Raw genomic sequence first — 15,179 nt, forward strand, 5'->3', positions numbered from 1 at the left:
AGTGAAACTGAGTGCAAATGCATGCTAATGTGATCATCAGTAGGAACACAGATTGTTTAAAAACCTACCTTCATATTATTTGGCTTAATGCAGCGAACAAAAAAAGGGTTGCACCTGAAATAGAAGAACATCAGTCAGTAATCAGCTCATATGTGTTTCTAATTTAAGGAGATTTAAGGAGCAACTGTGTGCTATGAATTATTATTATCATTATTATTATTAAGTTTAACCTCTCCATCTTCTCCACCAGCTCTAGCAGCGACTGCTGGAACTTGTTGCTGACGGTGGGAGCTTGGTATCTCCTCGTGACCGTGCTGCTCTTCCTCATGTGACCTCGCTGCTGACCCGTCACCTCTGCGTGAACCAGGAACAGTTTTGACACCATCTAGACACACACACATACGCACACAAACATTCACAACATACACACGTTTTTACAGAAATGAACAGTGTTCACATGAATTAGAATACATGACCCTAAACAAATGTTGACTTGATGACGCCCCCTCCTCTCACCTTGTTCTTGCTCTGAATGAACAGGTCCAGGACATCCTGACGAACCTGGTCATAGTTCTTATCGAGGGACTTGTAAACCTGCATCGGTGAGATGAAAAATTATTAGGAGATTTGTCCCGAAAAGTACAGGATGGATCGTTGACATTGACATCTTTTTAAAAACTCGCAGAAATCACTTGATCACTGTGTACCTGATAGGTGACCCGACCAGCAAAGTGCTTGATGGTGAACTCTGGGAGGGGCATCTTTGGCTTCAGATACAGTGGGTTGTTGCCGTGGTGATAGTGACACTTTTGGAGGAAAGTGTGGTCTGTCGCCTGGCAACAAATCAACAGACAATTAAGACAAGAAAGAATATATTTAATGTATGAGGGATGAGTCAGTATCTTCATGTCTTCCTCAGGTTTCTCCTGCCCCACCTGTGGGAAACAGCTCTGGTCATCCAGAATCCTCAATATCCCATGAGGCTTAGCAGCAATGAGGTCAATGCAGGGCTGGTTGTCACTGAATGGGATGTCCTGCCAGGGGATCTGTTCCCGATTGTACTCCTCCTGCACAGGAATCACACGTGATACAATTTAACACACAACTTTGTCGAGATATAGACTTATTAAATCACTGCTGAGAGCTTTTCGTACCCTTGTCTAAAAAATTCTGTTTTATTAGGTGTATGGATTTGCAATGTTAAGAATGTGTGTGCATACGTGTAATTAAGTCGCTGTCCTCGTTATATACCGACACAGATGTTTTGCTAAATTAAAAAATTTGTCAAAACTTCCATGAACTTCAATCCTCATCTCAATTTGCACACCCCTTCTAGTGTTCTGCATAATGAACATGCACTAAAACAGTAACAGCAGTGAACTACTGCTTTGTTTATGCTTCAGAAGCACCAATATAAGTTATTTTTTAGCTCTCAAGGTTATTAAAAGTTTATAACTTATAATTGCAGCAGCTTTCTACAATTTTGAATCAATTTTGACATATAGCTGACTGTCTGGCCTACTACTTGATGCTCCATGCTTATTTGAGCGTTTGGAATCATTTGCACAGAGATATTTTGTAAAAGCTAAGGTTGTGTGTACAGAACATTTTGGAGGGAAGGCCTGAGTGGACCCTACAGGTGTGATGTTGACTCACCTGTTCTTCCCTGAACACGATCCTGTTGAAGAAGAACTGCAGGTACTCGTTTGCATAATTGATGCAAAGCTGCTCAAAGCTGTTGAAGGCCAGATCCTGTTGTTCCCACACACACACACACACACACACACACACATTAGCACAAACATCTGGTATAATTCTTTATGTCTCATCTGCATGTCTAAAGAGTGATTATCCTGCAGTCTCTCTGATATGCGACAGAATGGAATGAGAGGCGGGATGAGATGCTCCGTCTGCATCCATCCTGTGCGAAAGAGGATCAACGCAAGATAAAGAAGAGACGCTCACCTCGAATCCGTAAATGTCCAGGATGGAGATGGAGAGGGCGTGTTGGCGGGGGTACACCTGAGCGTTGATCCTCTCTGTCAACCAGTGGAAGAGCAGCGAGTAGAGGATCTTGGCAACAGCATCTCTGGGGAACACAGATTGTTTGTGTGAAAGCATTAGTCAGATATAGCCGTAAAACACTGACAGGGAAATATTTACATACTTTTACATAAATAAGGGATCTGAATATTTTTCCCCCCTGATCTTAAACAGAACAAATGGCTTATTCAGTGAGTATTTTCCTTTCAAAAAACTTCATGTGAATTGCATCTAGAGGAAGAACAAAGCAGTGCATGTTGGGTATGTAGTTATCTGTCACCTGGCATCAACAGCACTTTCCACGGTCAATGGCGTGAAGATCTTGTCCCTCATTGTCTCCTGTAGAGGCGACACAAAGGTTGATTTAAGCAACACGATTTACGAGGAGTGAAGGTGGAAAAATATCCTGGCACCTGCTTCATAATTCAAGGCAAATCTAACATATACCAAATTTGAACTACGTCAATATTTGAAGACCGTATTATACACAGCTGTTTTCACTTATTTTACCTGATTCAACGTCTTATTGAGACTCTATGGATGTGTGCTTGATTAAGAGCTCCTTCACTCCCCTGTCAGTGAAGTGACTCTTACCTCAATGTTCAACCTACCTGTTGTCATATCTCCCCCACGAAATACATTCAAGAATTTTTATATTTACAATATTAGATAATAAATATTAAACAAGCTTTTTCGCAGAGGAAAATAAGGTTCCTAGAGCAAAGTTTGAAGCTGGAAAGGTGGCAGGGTCCGCCACATATAAACAAAGTACAGTCTGAAACTGTGTCGTCCTTTAAGGTCAGTTTTTTTTATTAGTTTATTCAGTTCATCTGTTTAGATTGTTTTTTGGCATTGAAAAAAAAACAGTTAATGAAGTTGTTTTTCTTTGTTCCTCTCCAAAACTATACAGTTCACCTTTAGGTTTTTATGATTTAAGAGGTTGTATTAGATATATATTAAGGGAGACGGTGTTGCATTTTTTCAAATCAAGGTGAGGATCCCCTGACCCAACCTTTGCCTCACCTCCTCCTCTGTGAGTCACTTCTTATTCGTCTCCTACTTTTTCTCCCTCACCGACGTCCTCTCCTTTGCTTCCCTCCTTTCATTCCATTTGCACACTTTTCTACTTCTTCTGTCCTCTATTCTCTTATTCATTGATGTGAGTATGTATGGGACTTCAGGTCTGCATGCTTGGAAACTTGACACGTCTTCCTTAAACGCACTAGATCGTCTCAAACACACACACACACACACACACACACACACACACACACACACACACACACACACACACACACACACACACACACAAACATACAGGCAAACACACACCTCATCCAGCCAGAGGAAATTAGTGGATACCACTGACTCCTCTCCCGTTACATAGGAACCATAGGAACCACCTCGGTAATTAGAAAATCAATAATACACAAGGCTCTTAGTGTGTTGTATGAGAGCGAGTACGTGTGGAGGACATAAGGTGCCTCGTGATCAGATGTACCTGTGTAAATGTATTCCTCCCTGTCGGAATCATCACGAGCCCTTCAGGACAACTTCAGCTTTTTTAAACTAGTTAGTAAAACAGGATGTTTCATGAGACTGGAATATGACAGAATGTGGATAAAAAACAAAAGATCTACCAAGAGAACAAGGATTTTTTTTCGGGATATATCCATTTTGTGAGCTTATGTACTGTAAATGGAGCGACAGGGCAAATCCTGTGGATGGAGAACTAGAATAGTCTTTTGTTTTGTAGAGCCAGTTTCTTTCTTTTTCTGTTTGTGATGCACTAATGCCAGCGGGGGTCATTCCTGTTAAGCGCATGGAGCTGGGAAGGATTCAGTGCCTTTTTTGCTCAAGGATATTGTGGTAAATTATAGCTCAGGACTGAATGTGCGTCATAAGAGGGGGTGCAAGGTACGTTGCAGTCAGGATTGGACATTAAAGTTGTTCAAATGCCGTTCTTTTTTGTCTTGTTTTGTTTATGCAAGTCCTGTGGAAGTCCGTCTCTCAACACCCCGCCTGTTAACAACAACAGCTCATTGGATACCACCAGCAAACTCTGTGTGACAAGGCGATGTCTTTCGTATTCATTTCTTTTTTTTCCTTTTTTTTTTACTTGAACTTGAAATGCTCAGGCAAACAAAAAGCTGCCGTTTTTGGAGAAAAAAAGCGGGACACTCATCCTGTGATATTTGGAACAAGCTGGTTAAGTTGAAATCCCACCAAAAGAATTCAACTGAAAGGTTCTCTTCCCTCAAGCTACAGCGCACTCATTTCTGCTCAGTGTGGCTATTTATAAAAAATATGAGCCATCCAAATGACACACTGTAAACAAAAGAGATGCTTTCTCTGCCTGAAGCTTGGCTCTACAAAGAGTGCCTCAAAAGCATGTGTATATACTGTTTGTGTCTATTTATGTCTGAGTACTGGACGTCCTATCATAGAATGCAGGATGAGTTCACGTGTGTTTACCCTGCTGTGTTTTGCACAACAGGTGTCGAGTGAACAAAGTGATCATCATTGTAATCGTAGACAAACCCATAGCCACACTATGTTTTAATTGTTTAGCGATTCTGTTTCCACATAGAAACTTAATCCGGCCGATCGACATGAGGACAGATTTGATTTGAGATTTGTGTTTCAAAACATGATGAATGAATGAATGAATGAATGAATGAATGAATAAATGAATGAATGAATGAATGAAGGCTCATGGAGGTCAGAGGTCAAAGGCACAAAGACACACAGTGATGCAATATGGAATTAATTAAGTGTAGTAAATAATCTTTACCGCTAAGACTCTTTAATCTCAAAACTGTAAGTCTATTTGCATATACAAAAATAAATGAACACTTTACAATTGGTGATGATCATCTTATAGATTTTTAAAAAATCTATTTTCTGTTTTTCTCAAACTTTTTAAGACTTTGCTTTCCACCAACTGTGGAGAAAGGTGTTTTCATGAAGCAGGTGACACAATTCTGAAGAAAAGCAGCTTGAGCCTCATTTACCTTTCAGCAAGTCAAGCGAAGAAATAAATCTGCACACAAATATATTGAGGATCCAACTCAGCCACCAGTGGTGCATTGACAGGAAGCCATCACTGAATAGGGCTTAAACAGGTGGTTCAACAGACTATGTTTGTATGCTTGAACAGACTGAGAGGTGCTCCTGCAGTGTTCACTGCCAGGATCTGCAAAATGTCCTATTCCAACCAATCAGTTATACAGTATATGGCACATCTGTTGGGCTAAGGAGACATGCTGCACTTGCTGCATATATATATATATATATATATATATATATATATATATATATATATATATATATATATATATATATATATATATATATATATATATATATATATATATATATATAATATATACAAAATAAAAGAACCAATAATTTTAAATTTACAGCTTTCTCATGTAATATTAGATACTCAACAACAGACATTTAATTAGCTACTCCTTTTACTGTCTACTGATACAAATAGTCTTTCTCTGGTTTGATTTTGAAACAAACTGCTACTTGATGCCCCAAACGTCCCTTAACTCAGATTTGGTGAAATGGAAACACAGTGTACTCTAGCGGTCTCTCTGGCTCCACCAAGATATGTGAGCATGAGGCACTATAGCTATTAATCTACTGGGGCCACGTGGATGATTGCTTATAAATGAAGTAACACTGCCAAGAGACCAATATCACACAAACCTTTCATTTATGGAGATAGCAAGGGTCAAGTCACGTCAAGACAATTTCACAAGTAGACCAGTGACAGCAGTACATCTTTCTCTCCCTCTGTGTGTGGGATCAACTGAGTACCCCCCTTATGCCTTGGTAAACGACACTGAGAGGCGATACAATGTCTTTAATGTCAGTACGTACTGTATGTGTACAGAGGCAAGTGAGAGAGACAGGCACTGGCACACTGCCATGTTACTTGCCTGTCATCATGGGGTCAAACGCAACTGTAAACGTACTGAACAGAACCACCCATTCTGAGAAGGATTGGTTATAATCCTGGACCAGCTCTTGTTTTTAATTATTTTCAACAATATGTCAAATGTAATTAAGGAGTAATTCCCCACTGAGATACTGACTGTGACTTTGTAGGTGATGGCTTTCTGTAGTGCCTCCGGGGAGATCTGCAGCAGCTCTGCCACAACTCTGATCTCCTGAGCGCTCACCACTGACGCCACCTCCTGGCCATCAGCCTATAGTGCAACACAGGAAGAGAAAATTCTATATTGTCATGATGAAGTTAAATTAATATCTTATATTTGTTTAATTATATTTCCTCCAAAATATTCCAAAAAGACAACAAATATGCTGTATTTCACATAATGTGCATTGTTATAAGAATTGCCTGAATCTCTACCTCATGTCTCTGAAAGTAGACATTGCCCAGGTGCAGTATGGAAGAAAGAACTCTAAAGATGGCCGACTGGTCTTCAGGGGTGAAGTGGAGGATCTCCATGGCAGCAAGCAGACGCAGGAAGTCATCTGCATCATTCTTTCCTGTTATCCCACAGTCCCCTCCCTGCATGGAGAAAGAGACACTTCCAAATGTGGTCTGTATCTCCACACAATGTTCCTCAAAGTCCAGAAAAGACTCATGATCGTGCTGCACTTTGTGGTTCTACCTGGTTGAGGTAATAGTAGGTCTCAGCCTCTTGGAGATAGAAAGCCTGCCTCTGCTGCGAGGGAAGACCTGCCAGCATCTCGTAGAAGATGTGATAGTTTCTCTCATCTTTGGCCTGAAGGGGAAACATAAGCTTAACATTTTGAGATACAGGAAAGTATAAGACCGCGTGTCCACCGCAGGAACCTTCCTCAGACACTGGGAGCCTCTGGAGGAGCTCAGTGTGTTTCAGACATGGCAGAAAGAATCCAGATTACGTTCTGTGAAAATTAACGCCCCCCCCCCCTTGCATTGTTGAACAATTGTGATTGGTTGAGGGATGTGGCATTTTATTTCAGCAACCATTTTGATGGACATGGACATGAAGATGGAGGCACACAACATTATAGCTGTGGCAGCAGTAACATCGTCATAGTTGTCGTGTAGTCGCATGTAAAAATAACATGAAAGGCAGCTGCCGCTCTTTCGTATGTCAGCAGATTGATTTGCCTAATCTTCATACGTCTTAAGTCTGCAGTAAATGCAGACATCAACAGGCTGATGGAACCCCTCAGTACATGGAAAATTCAATCTTGGGTACTTTGGGTGAAAACGTGGCATGTCATCTTCTGTGAGTCTCACCTGGAAGACGATACGAGACTTCTCCAGTAGATACTGAGAGGTTATGGCACCACTGATTACACCACTGGATGGAGAGACAGAGAGAAACGGCACAGAGCAAAAGAGAAAGAAGAAACACAAATACAAGCGATCAGAGAGGAGGCAGCATGACACTAGAACTTGTCTGTTTGATTGCATACTTACTCTTCCAGAAAGACCTCTATGTATTTCCCAAAGCGACTGGAATTATCGTTCCGTACAGTTTTGGCATTTCCAAAGGATTCCAGGAGAGGAGCTGCCTCGAGTATCTGCCAGGCATTCAAACACAGTAAATCAACATCCTTTGTCAGCTAGGTGACAAATATGCTCAAAATGTCTTGACCTGACAGTATTAGCTGGTCTATAGCAAAACACGCTCCTTGTTTTGTAGTTCTTGCTCTCAACAAAATAGCAGAAAAAAAATGTTTCTGAATAAACATGAGTTACTTCAGATCCTGATCAATCAGACTGGTGAAAGGATGTTAAACAGATTATATTTGGTGAGAAAATTCACATGAAAACAAAATTTCCCTAATGAATAGTGTCACACACCACAGCAAAACACAGCAACCTGCTATTCTTATGGCCATATGTGAAGATGAGGTGTAAAATGTAAAGCACAAGTCATGCAGGGAACCCCACTACCTCAATCTTCAGCCACGAAGAGCCAGAGACAGAGAAACATGGAAAGAGAAGACGCACAGACTTAGTCATTCTTCAAGACAGGAACATGTGTGTCTTAGCAGCATTTTGTGTTGGTTAGGATGTGTGTGAGCGTGTATGTGTGTGTGTGTGTGTGTGTGTGTGTGTGTGTGTGTGTGTGTGTGTGTGTGTGTGTGTGTGTGTGAGTGTTTGTGTGTGTACCTGTTGCGAAAGATTGCATTTGTGATCTATTGCCGCAAGGTAGCGAAGGACTAGTTTGGTGGCCTCTGTTTTCCCAGATCCGCTCTCCCCACTGAAACACAGTCAGATTTTTACTATACACTATCACACATTGATATGACTCAGCAGTCGACACAGTGCTCCATGTATGAGGCCACAGCATTTCTCTTAACTCTACTGTTAAGAAAATGTTAAATAAAGTGATAATTTATATTTTTACCCAAGTGCATTGTGGTTAAATATGAGAAAATATGTTGGAAATTGGAAGGATGAACAGATATGTGGTTCTCTAGCTCAGAATCCTGACATGACCACACACCTTCACTCCAGCTAAATGTGAAGAGGATGTGCTCCACATAACTGCCCATTGCTAATTATTGATGTGGAAAATAACAGAATGGCGCAGGTACATTTAGTCAGAATTTACATTTTTTCACATCGCCTGGTGTCTTTTCTCCTGTGAGTGTAGAATTTTCTCATAAGCACTTTTAATCATCATTGTTCATTGTTTTTTCTATTATTTCCACTGAAGTTTTATACCTTAAAATGAACTATATCTGTCAGTAACTCACATGGTGCCTTTGGAACCTGTATTGATAAAAGCAACAAGACGCAGATAAACAGCCAATATGGGACCGTTTAATATGACAATTACACACTTATGATAACATCAAGCACTAAATGAGCTATTTTGGCTCACCAGTCACACCGGCTAAGTAGCATAAAAAACTCCTACAAAAAAGGAACAAATACATACGTTTTCTAACTCTTTCACTTTTAAAATTATATGCACATATTTAACGGATTCCTTGGCAAAATTAGTGGTAATACTGAGTTGTCTTTAATGGGAGCAGGTTGAACTTTCTCATTTTGCATACTGGGCTGTGATAATTCAATTGCTAAAAGGTTAAAAATAAATAAATAAATAAATAAATAAAACAGTGGAAAACAGTCATTTTGATGACAAGGCCAAAGAGTGAACATTATCCTCACTTTGAGCACCACTACACCCAGCTTTATTAATCACTTAGACCGTCCATTATTCAATCCCTCTCACCTTCCCTCTGGTGTGTGTGTGGAGCATTTGACTCAATTCACTAAGTGATGTGAGGCCGGGCTAATCTCGTATTCGGCAAGGCCTCCATTCCACTTTTGCGCTAAACCACCTGAAACGCTCTTACGCAGACAGACACACTGCGCCTCACCACTGCCAACAGATTAGCTCTAAATACCACCATTATGTAGGCTTGACCACATGGGGACAGAGGTGTGTGTGTGTGTGTGTGTGTGTGTGTGTGTGTGTGTGTGTGTGTGTGTGTGTGTGTGTGTGTGTGTTTAGGGACACCAGCACCTTGACCACATTCCAGCATAAGGTTTCAATTAACGGGCTGGTTAGCTAAAAACCTGGGCCATTACCGGTCACTGTACACCAGACCGCAGTTACCCGTTAACACGCACTCAGTGACTCCCACACGAACACAGGGTTCGCACACGTTCACTTGGACACACAAACCCCTGAAAGATAATCTGCTCCTGGCCCAGACCTGGCTGGGCTTTCCTTACAGGTGTCTCCTTCCGAATACGGCTAGAGTGTTCCAGGTGTGTGCAACGGTGTGCACGTGAGGTGTTTTGTGTATTTCCTATGCGTGTTTCTGGCCGTGTCTAAAAGCACACACGCTTGTGCAAGTGTATGGATGCACTGAACACATGTGTATCCAAGTTAGATGTAAATGAGCTCAGTGAACGTATGCGTGTTTGCCTATGGAGATCAGTTTTGACACGGAGCGAGGCGCCTATGACGGATAGGCGGAGCAGAGGAGGAGCGAAGGATGGCTGTGTCTTAAGTCTGCTGGCCAGAAAACCACAGACAGACACTCATGAATTTACAAACACTAATTCAACTGGAGATGGAAACCTGACTGTCTAAGAAGCTTCATGTACACTGTGTACACCAAGGTTACACCTTTACAAAACTTTGGAAAGTTACTAATGAAATGCAACCAAATGTTTTTGTATTTCAAAAATGTCTAAAACATGTGTAATACATAATGAATAATAAGAAAATTAACAAATTCAAGTTTGTGGATTTGGAAAAAAGTTTTGTTGCAAATGTTTAGTGCACATGTACTTTAAATTTGTCCAGGAATATTTTCAATAGTGAGGTCAGACACAAAACGCTTTCTGTAAGTGTGACATTGAAGTTATGAGCAAAAATTTTGAGCGTGTTGCACACTGACCATCCAATCAGAGGAAGCCAAATTGAATATCATTTCACAAGCTCAAAATATAAATGTTCCTTCTTTAACTCCATACATCAATCACATATGAAGTGATAAATCGTGTAATAATGAATGAACCTTAATGTCAGATTTACAGGTAAAAAATGACAGAGGGTTTTAGTATGGACTACAGAGGCTCAGCTTCTTACCTGATTATTATGACCTGGTTGTGTTTGGCATCCATCATTTTGGAATAAGCAGCATTTGCTATGGCAAACAAATGCCTAAAGCAGAAAGAGAAGCTACTATGAGAGATCTACAGGGGTGAAAACAGTGAACTGAAACTATAAGCACAGCTTTGCTGCTGTAATTATTTACCAGCTTCATTCCTTCCTTCCATTTGCTTTATTGACATGTCAGCTTCCTTCCTACCTTTCATTTTTCTTTCATTGCAATCAATGAACAAAAAGCTTAAAAACAGAGCATAATACAGATGACACTTCAGAAATTAACCTATTGTTTTTTTTTCATTTTAAAGACAATGACTCCCTTCTGCTACCTTCAGATTGATTTTGGTTCACTGTCCCTGAAGTTTAAGTTTGAACATGACTTACGGAGGGTTCTCTCCCAGAGCACGACCCTTGTACAGCAGCACCACGTCCGTCCCGTAGATGTTGTACATCTTGTAGGGGTTTACAGACACCAGAATACTACCGATGTACGTCTGAAAGAACACATGGAATGAGAAAAATATAAAGGAAAAAAAAAAAGAAAAAAATATATAGGTTATTCAAATCAACACATAATCATACACAACATTTAGATGAATAGGTTGAACTCATTCTGTAGATGGTTGTATGTTGGATGTGTGTTTTGCTCAGATACTTGCATAAATAAGCTCCCGCTCATATCTCTGCCTCAGGTTCAGCAGGACAGCCCCCTCATGCATTTCCCTTGAAAGAAGCGATAGAACAGTAGCATTTGAGGACAAAGAATAGAGAACTTCTAAAATAAATCCACCATCTAGACCACTTTTGCATGTTTGCACTGTGTTGATTAAGCTTAAAGGGGTATTCTAGCGTAAGTTTAAATAGAAATGCTCAATTCTGTTCTTTTGCCTGTCAGCTCTTGACAATAACTGTTAGAAACTGGTAGGCAAGACACATACAAACTCTGATTGTATTTCCATGGACTAATACATTTTATACATTTTCATCCTTGAGCTGCGGAACTCTACTGCACTTGGTATTTGAGTTGTCAGGGCTTCCCTACAACAAGCAAGCTGCTGGAGGAGTTGTGTTCTCCTTTCAATAGAAACCTGGCAAAGATAGCAGATGTTTAATGCCTCGAACTATGTGCTGGGACCCTATTTGTACTGCTGCCAAAGTTTGGTGCTGTTCTGAGAATTATTTGCGGCTATGAGTAGCTTTTTGATGGCAGTTTCTTGGTGGAGGCATAGACTGCAGTGGGGGGGGGGGGGTTTTACTCGGTGTCACGGTGTGTTAGACCATGGATTAAACTTACACCAGAGTACCCCTTTAAGGCCTGTCATGTCATTGCAACTCTACAACTTTCAAATTAAAGAGCCCTTCCAGAATATTGTTTGTAACTTCAAAACATTGGTGTGTAAGACCAAGAACATGATATAATATTTTGCCCCTCTCTGGTTAAGGCAATTATGACTTCAGTTTATTACTTTGAATCATGATAAACCATATGCAAGAAAAGTGATGAAATGCCTTGAATGTGACTTTTTTCTTTTACACATTTTAATGTCGCACACTCGAATGTAGTTCTCTCACTGACACAGTGTTAACTCAGGTGTATGTGATCTTTGACTCACTCAAGCTGTGTCATGTCTTCCACTCCATCTTCCTCTCGTTGCTCATGCTGAGCCACAGTGGGAAGGCTTCTGATAGAGTACATCTGAAACATGCACATACTCACTCAGAAATGAAGAATTGATGCTTTTACATAGCCAGGTGCACAACGGGATCATGCACTGAAGCGTGCACACACTCACACAGAACTTATTCTTTTCTTGATTGTATCCAGAGCCCCTCAACTCACCAAAGAAATATGTTTCATTGTGTCATTACCTATTCATTATTCTGCTCTTTCAAAAGCATCAACATATCATGAAGTTACAGAAGTATCCTCCGATTACTCCGCTCTACTGAAAATTGTCTACTGTTTCAGGTTTTCACTACATTTCTAACTGCAAGATGACTTTATTAACATTTAGACTTCAGTATAGTGCCCAACTGTGCCAGCTTGTAACGTGATATATTTAAAACTTTTACCTTGTCATACCATTGTCCCTGTGGTTCCCCCTCCCTGCTGAGATTCCACTCCCCTCGATCATGTCCCACTTGTCCCTGCCCCATCAGACTGTGGGGATCCAGCAGCTCCCCATCTCTGTACATTGACCACTTATTGAGGTTCTGCACTGTTCCATGAGGCAGTAATCTCTCTGCACCCCACACATCCACATCTTGCTGCAGTCCCAGACCTTCTACTCCATGGCCCTGTGCCCAGTGCTGATCAGGGCCAGATCCCTGTACCTGGGGTGACACTACTGCATATGAGGGTAGGCGGAAAGAGGCACCCCGGAGGTTGGGGTTCTGCAGGGCACCAGAGAGGTTTAGTGAGCGAGGTTCTGGGGTGCTAGGAGCACCAAGTCTTGTCATGATATTTCCATCAGGGAGACGGTACTTTGCCCCACGAAGGTTTGGGTTCTTTGATAGCGCATTAGACAAGTCGAGTGTTTTGGATGCAGTAGTGGGCTGAGAGTGGGTCACCAGAGTTCCATCAGGCAAACGGTAGTTGGCAGATCGGAGGTTCTTATTACGGAGTGCATTGGAAAGGTCAAGAGAGCGTGACTCAGAGGCATCAGCAGAACCAGGCTGCCTTAATAGTGATGTATCTGGGAGTCTGTAGGAGGCACCGCGGAGGCCAGTGTTTAGCATGGCACCAGAAATGAGAGGAGAGGTGGGAGTTTGGGGTTGGTTCCGAGCAAATAATGATGATCCTTCTGGAAGCTGAAACTTTGCTTTACGCAGGTTAGCATTCATCAGGGCACTAGATAGCCCTGGTGATGATTCAGCATTCTGAGTCTCACCTCCGGGCTTTGTTAGAATTGATCCATCTGGTAATCGATAAGAGGCACCACGAACATTTCGATTGAGAAGAGCAGAGGAGAGCATAGAAGGGGTGGCAGGCTCAGGAGCTGGCTCATTTCTCGTAACCAAAGTTCCATCCGGCAGCCTATATGTAGCTTTACGGACATTGGAGTTCAACAGTGCAGAGGAAAGCATTGATGAGGAAGGGGAGGGTGCAGGTTCTGTCCTACTAACAAGAGTGCCATCAGGCAAACGATATGTGGCCTGTCGCAAACTTGGATTGAGTAAGGCAGAAGACAGCATAGAGGATGAGAGGGGTGATGGACCTGGGGAAGGTTCAGCAGAAGGTTCAGTCCTGGTGACCAATGAGCCATCAGGCAAACGATACGTGGCCTGTCGCAAACTTGGATTGAGCAAGGCAGAGGACAGCATAGAGGATGAGAGGGGTGATGGACCTGGAGAAGGTTCAGCAGCAGGTTCAGTCCTGATGACCAGTGAGCCATCAGGTAGTCGATATGTGGCCTGACGTAGACCTGGGTTCTGCAGAGCATTGGAGAGCATCGAGGGTGACAGCATCCCACCACCTCCACCACTAGTGCTAACTGTAGGCTCACCAGGGCGCTGGGACATTGTCAAAGTGCCACCCGGAAGCTTGAACATGGATCCCTGGATTTGAGCAGTCCGCAGTCCACCAGAGAGAAATGAAGAGGTACCTCTTATCGTCTCCTGTTGAGGAGCAGTGGTAGGAGGCGCGGCAGAAACAGCGGACATGGGGGAGAGATGTCGTTGAAGGGGTGAGGCATAGGAAGCATTACGTAGCTGGGAGCTTAGCATAGCAGAGGACAAGTACGGCGAGGAGGGTACAGAGGGGGCAGGAGGGGCTGCTACTTCAGTGGGTGAGAGAACTGTTGTATATAAGTTAGCATTGCGCTGTAGAGGAGATGAGTAGGAGGCACTGCGAAGGTGGGAGTTCTGCATCAAAGCATTGGATAAACCAAGAGAGGCATACGGGCTTGTCTCTTGGCTCATTTGTGTATCAGTGGGTATCTCCCCCTGCCCTCCAGGTACAGGGGAAGGGCTTCTCTGTAAAGGTGTGGTGATGCTTGCATTCTGCAGATAAGGGTTGTGGAGTGTTCGTGGAAGAGAAGAGGGAGGAAAGGTAGCACCTACAATCTGAGGGTTTGGTAAAGCATTAGTAAGCATTGGGGATGGGCCTGGCTCCATCATTGTGTAGTCATACTGGTTGATAATCTGAGATGGTGGCAAAGTCACAGGAGGATAACCGGGATGAGGTGCTGGAGGTTGAAAAAATGTTGGCCCTTGACTCTGGGGACTCATAGCCCTGTTGGGAAAAGGGGACGGTGGGTGAGATATATGGTGCATGGGAGAGGCTGAGCGGGAAGGCAGAGGAGATCGACGATGAAGTGGTTGTGGAGATGGAGGTCTACTCTGCAGCCTACGCACTGATGGTTGTGGGGAAAGGGGGCCACTCTGTTTTAAAGAAGGCTGTGGAGAGAGGGGTGGGACTAGGGGAGGTGCTCTGAATGACTGCCTAGATTGAAGAGAAGGCTGGGTTCTGGGCATGCGGACTAGTGGCTGGCCCCTACCTACAGGTCTGTGGAA

General features: G+C 42.5%; 1 protein-coding gene across 1 annotated transcript in view; it reads right to left on the reverse strand.

Moving 5' to 3' along the window:
• myo15aa (myosin XVAa) overlaps window positions 1-13,139 on the reverse strand; it is a 33,001-nt gene extending 19,862 nt beyond the window's left edge. The window contains exons 1-20 of the mRNA XM_037088821.1: window positions 12,738-13,139; window positions 12,278-12,360; window positions 11,324-11,387; window positions 11,049-11,158; window positions 10,644-10,718; window positions 8,198-8,288; window positions 7,979-7,984; window positions 7,499-7,602; window positions 7,316-7,379; window positions 6,696-6,809; window positions 6,431-6,592; window positions 6,153-6,266; window positions 2,324-2,382; window positions 1,966-2,089; window positions 1,657-1,752; window positions 936-1,067; window positions 708-833; window positions 517-594; window positions 231-385; window positions 69-114 (exon numbers count right to left, since the gene is read on the reverse strand). Coding sequence (XP_036944716.1) covers window positions 69-114; window positions 231-385; window positions 517-594; window positions 708-833; window positions 936-1,067; window positions 1,657-1,752; window positions 1,966-2,089; window positions 2,324-2,382; window positions 6,153-6,266; window positions 6,431-6,592; window positions 6,696-6,809; window positions 7,316-7,379; window positions 7,499-7,602; window positions 7,979-7,984; window positions 8,198-8,288; window positions 10,644-10,718; window positions 11,049-11,158; window positions 11,324-11,387; window positions 12,278-12,360; window positions 12,738-13,124 — 2,190 coding nt within the window. The 5' untranslated portion in view covers window positions 13,125-13,139. The remainder of the gene's footprint in view (window positions 1-68; window positions 115-230; window positions 386-516; window positions 595-707; window positions 834-935; window positions 1,068-1,656; window positions 1,753-1,965; window positions 2,090-2,323; window positions 2,383-6,152; window positions 6,267-6,430; window positions 6,593-6,695; window positions 6,810-7,315; window positions 7,380-7,498; window positions 7,603-7,978; window positions 7,985-8,197; window positions 8,289-10,643; window positions 10,719-11,048; window positions 11,159-11,323; window positions 11,388-12,277; window positions 12,361-12,737) is intronic.
• Between the last annotated feature and the right edge of the window lie 2,040 nt (window positions 13,140-15,179).

The sequence above is a fragment of the Acanthopagrus latus genome, chromosome 23 (genome assembly GCF_904848185.1).
Source record: "Acanthopagrus latus isolate v.2019 chromosome 23, fAcaLat1.1, whole genome shotgun sequence".
Lineage (NCBI taxonomy): Eukaryota > Metazoa > Chordata > Actinopteri > Spariformes > Sparidae > Acanthopagrus > Acanthopagrus latus.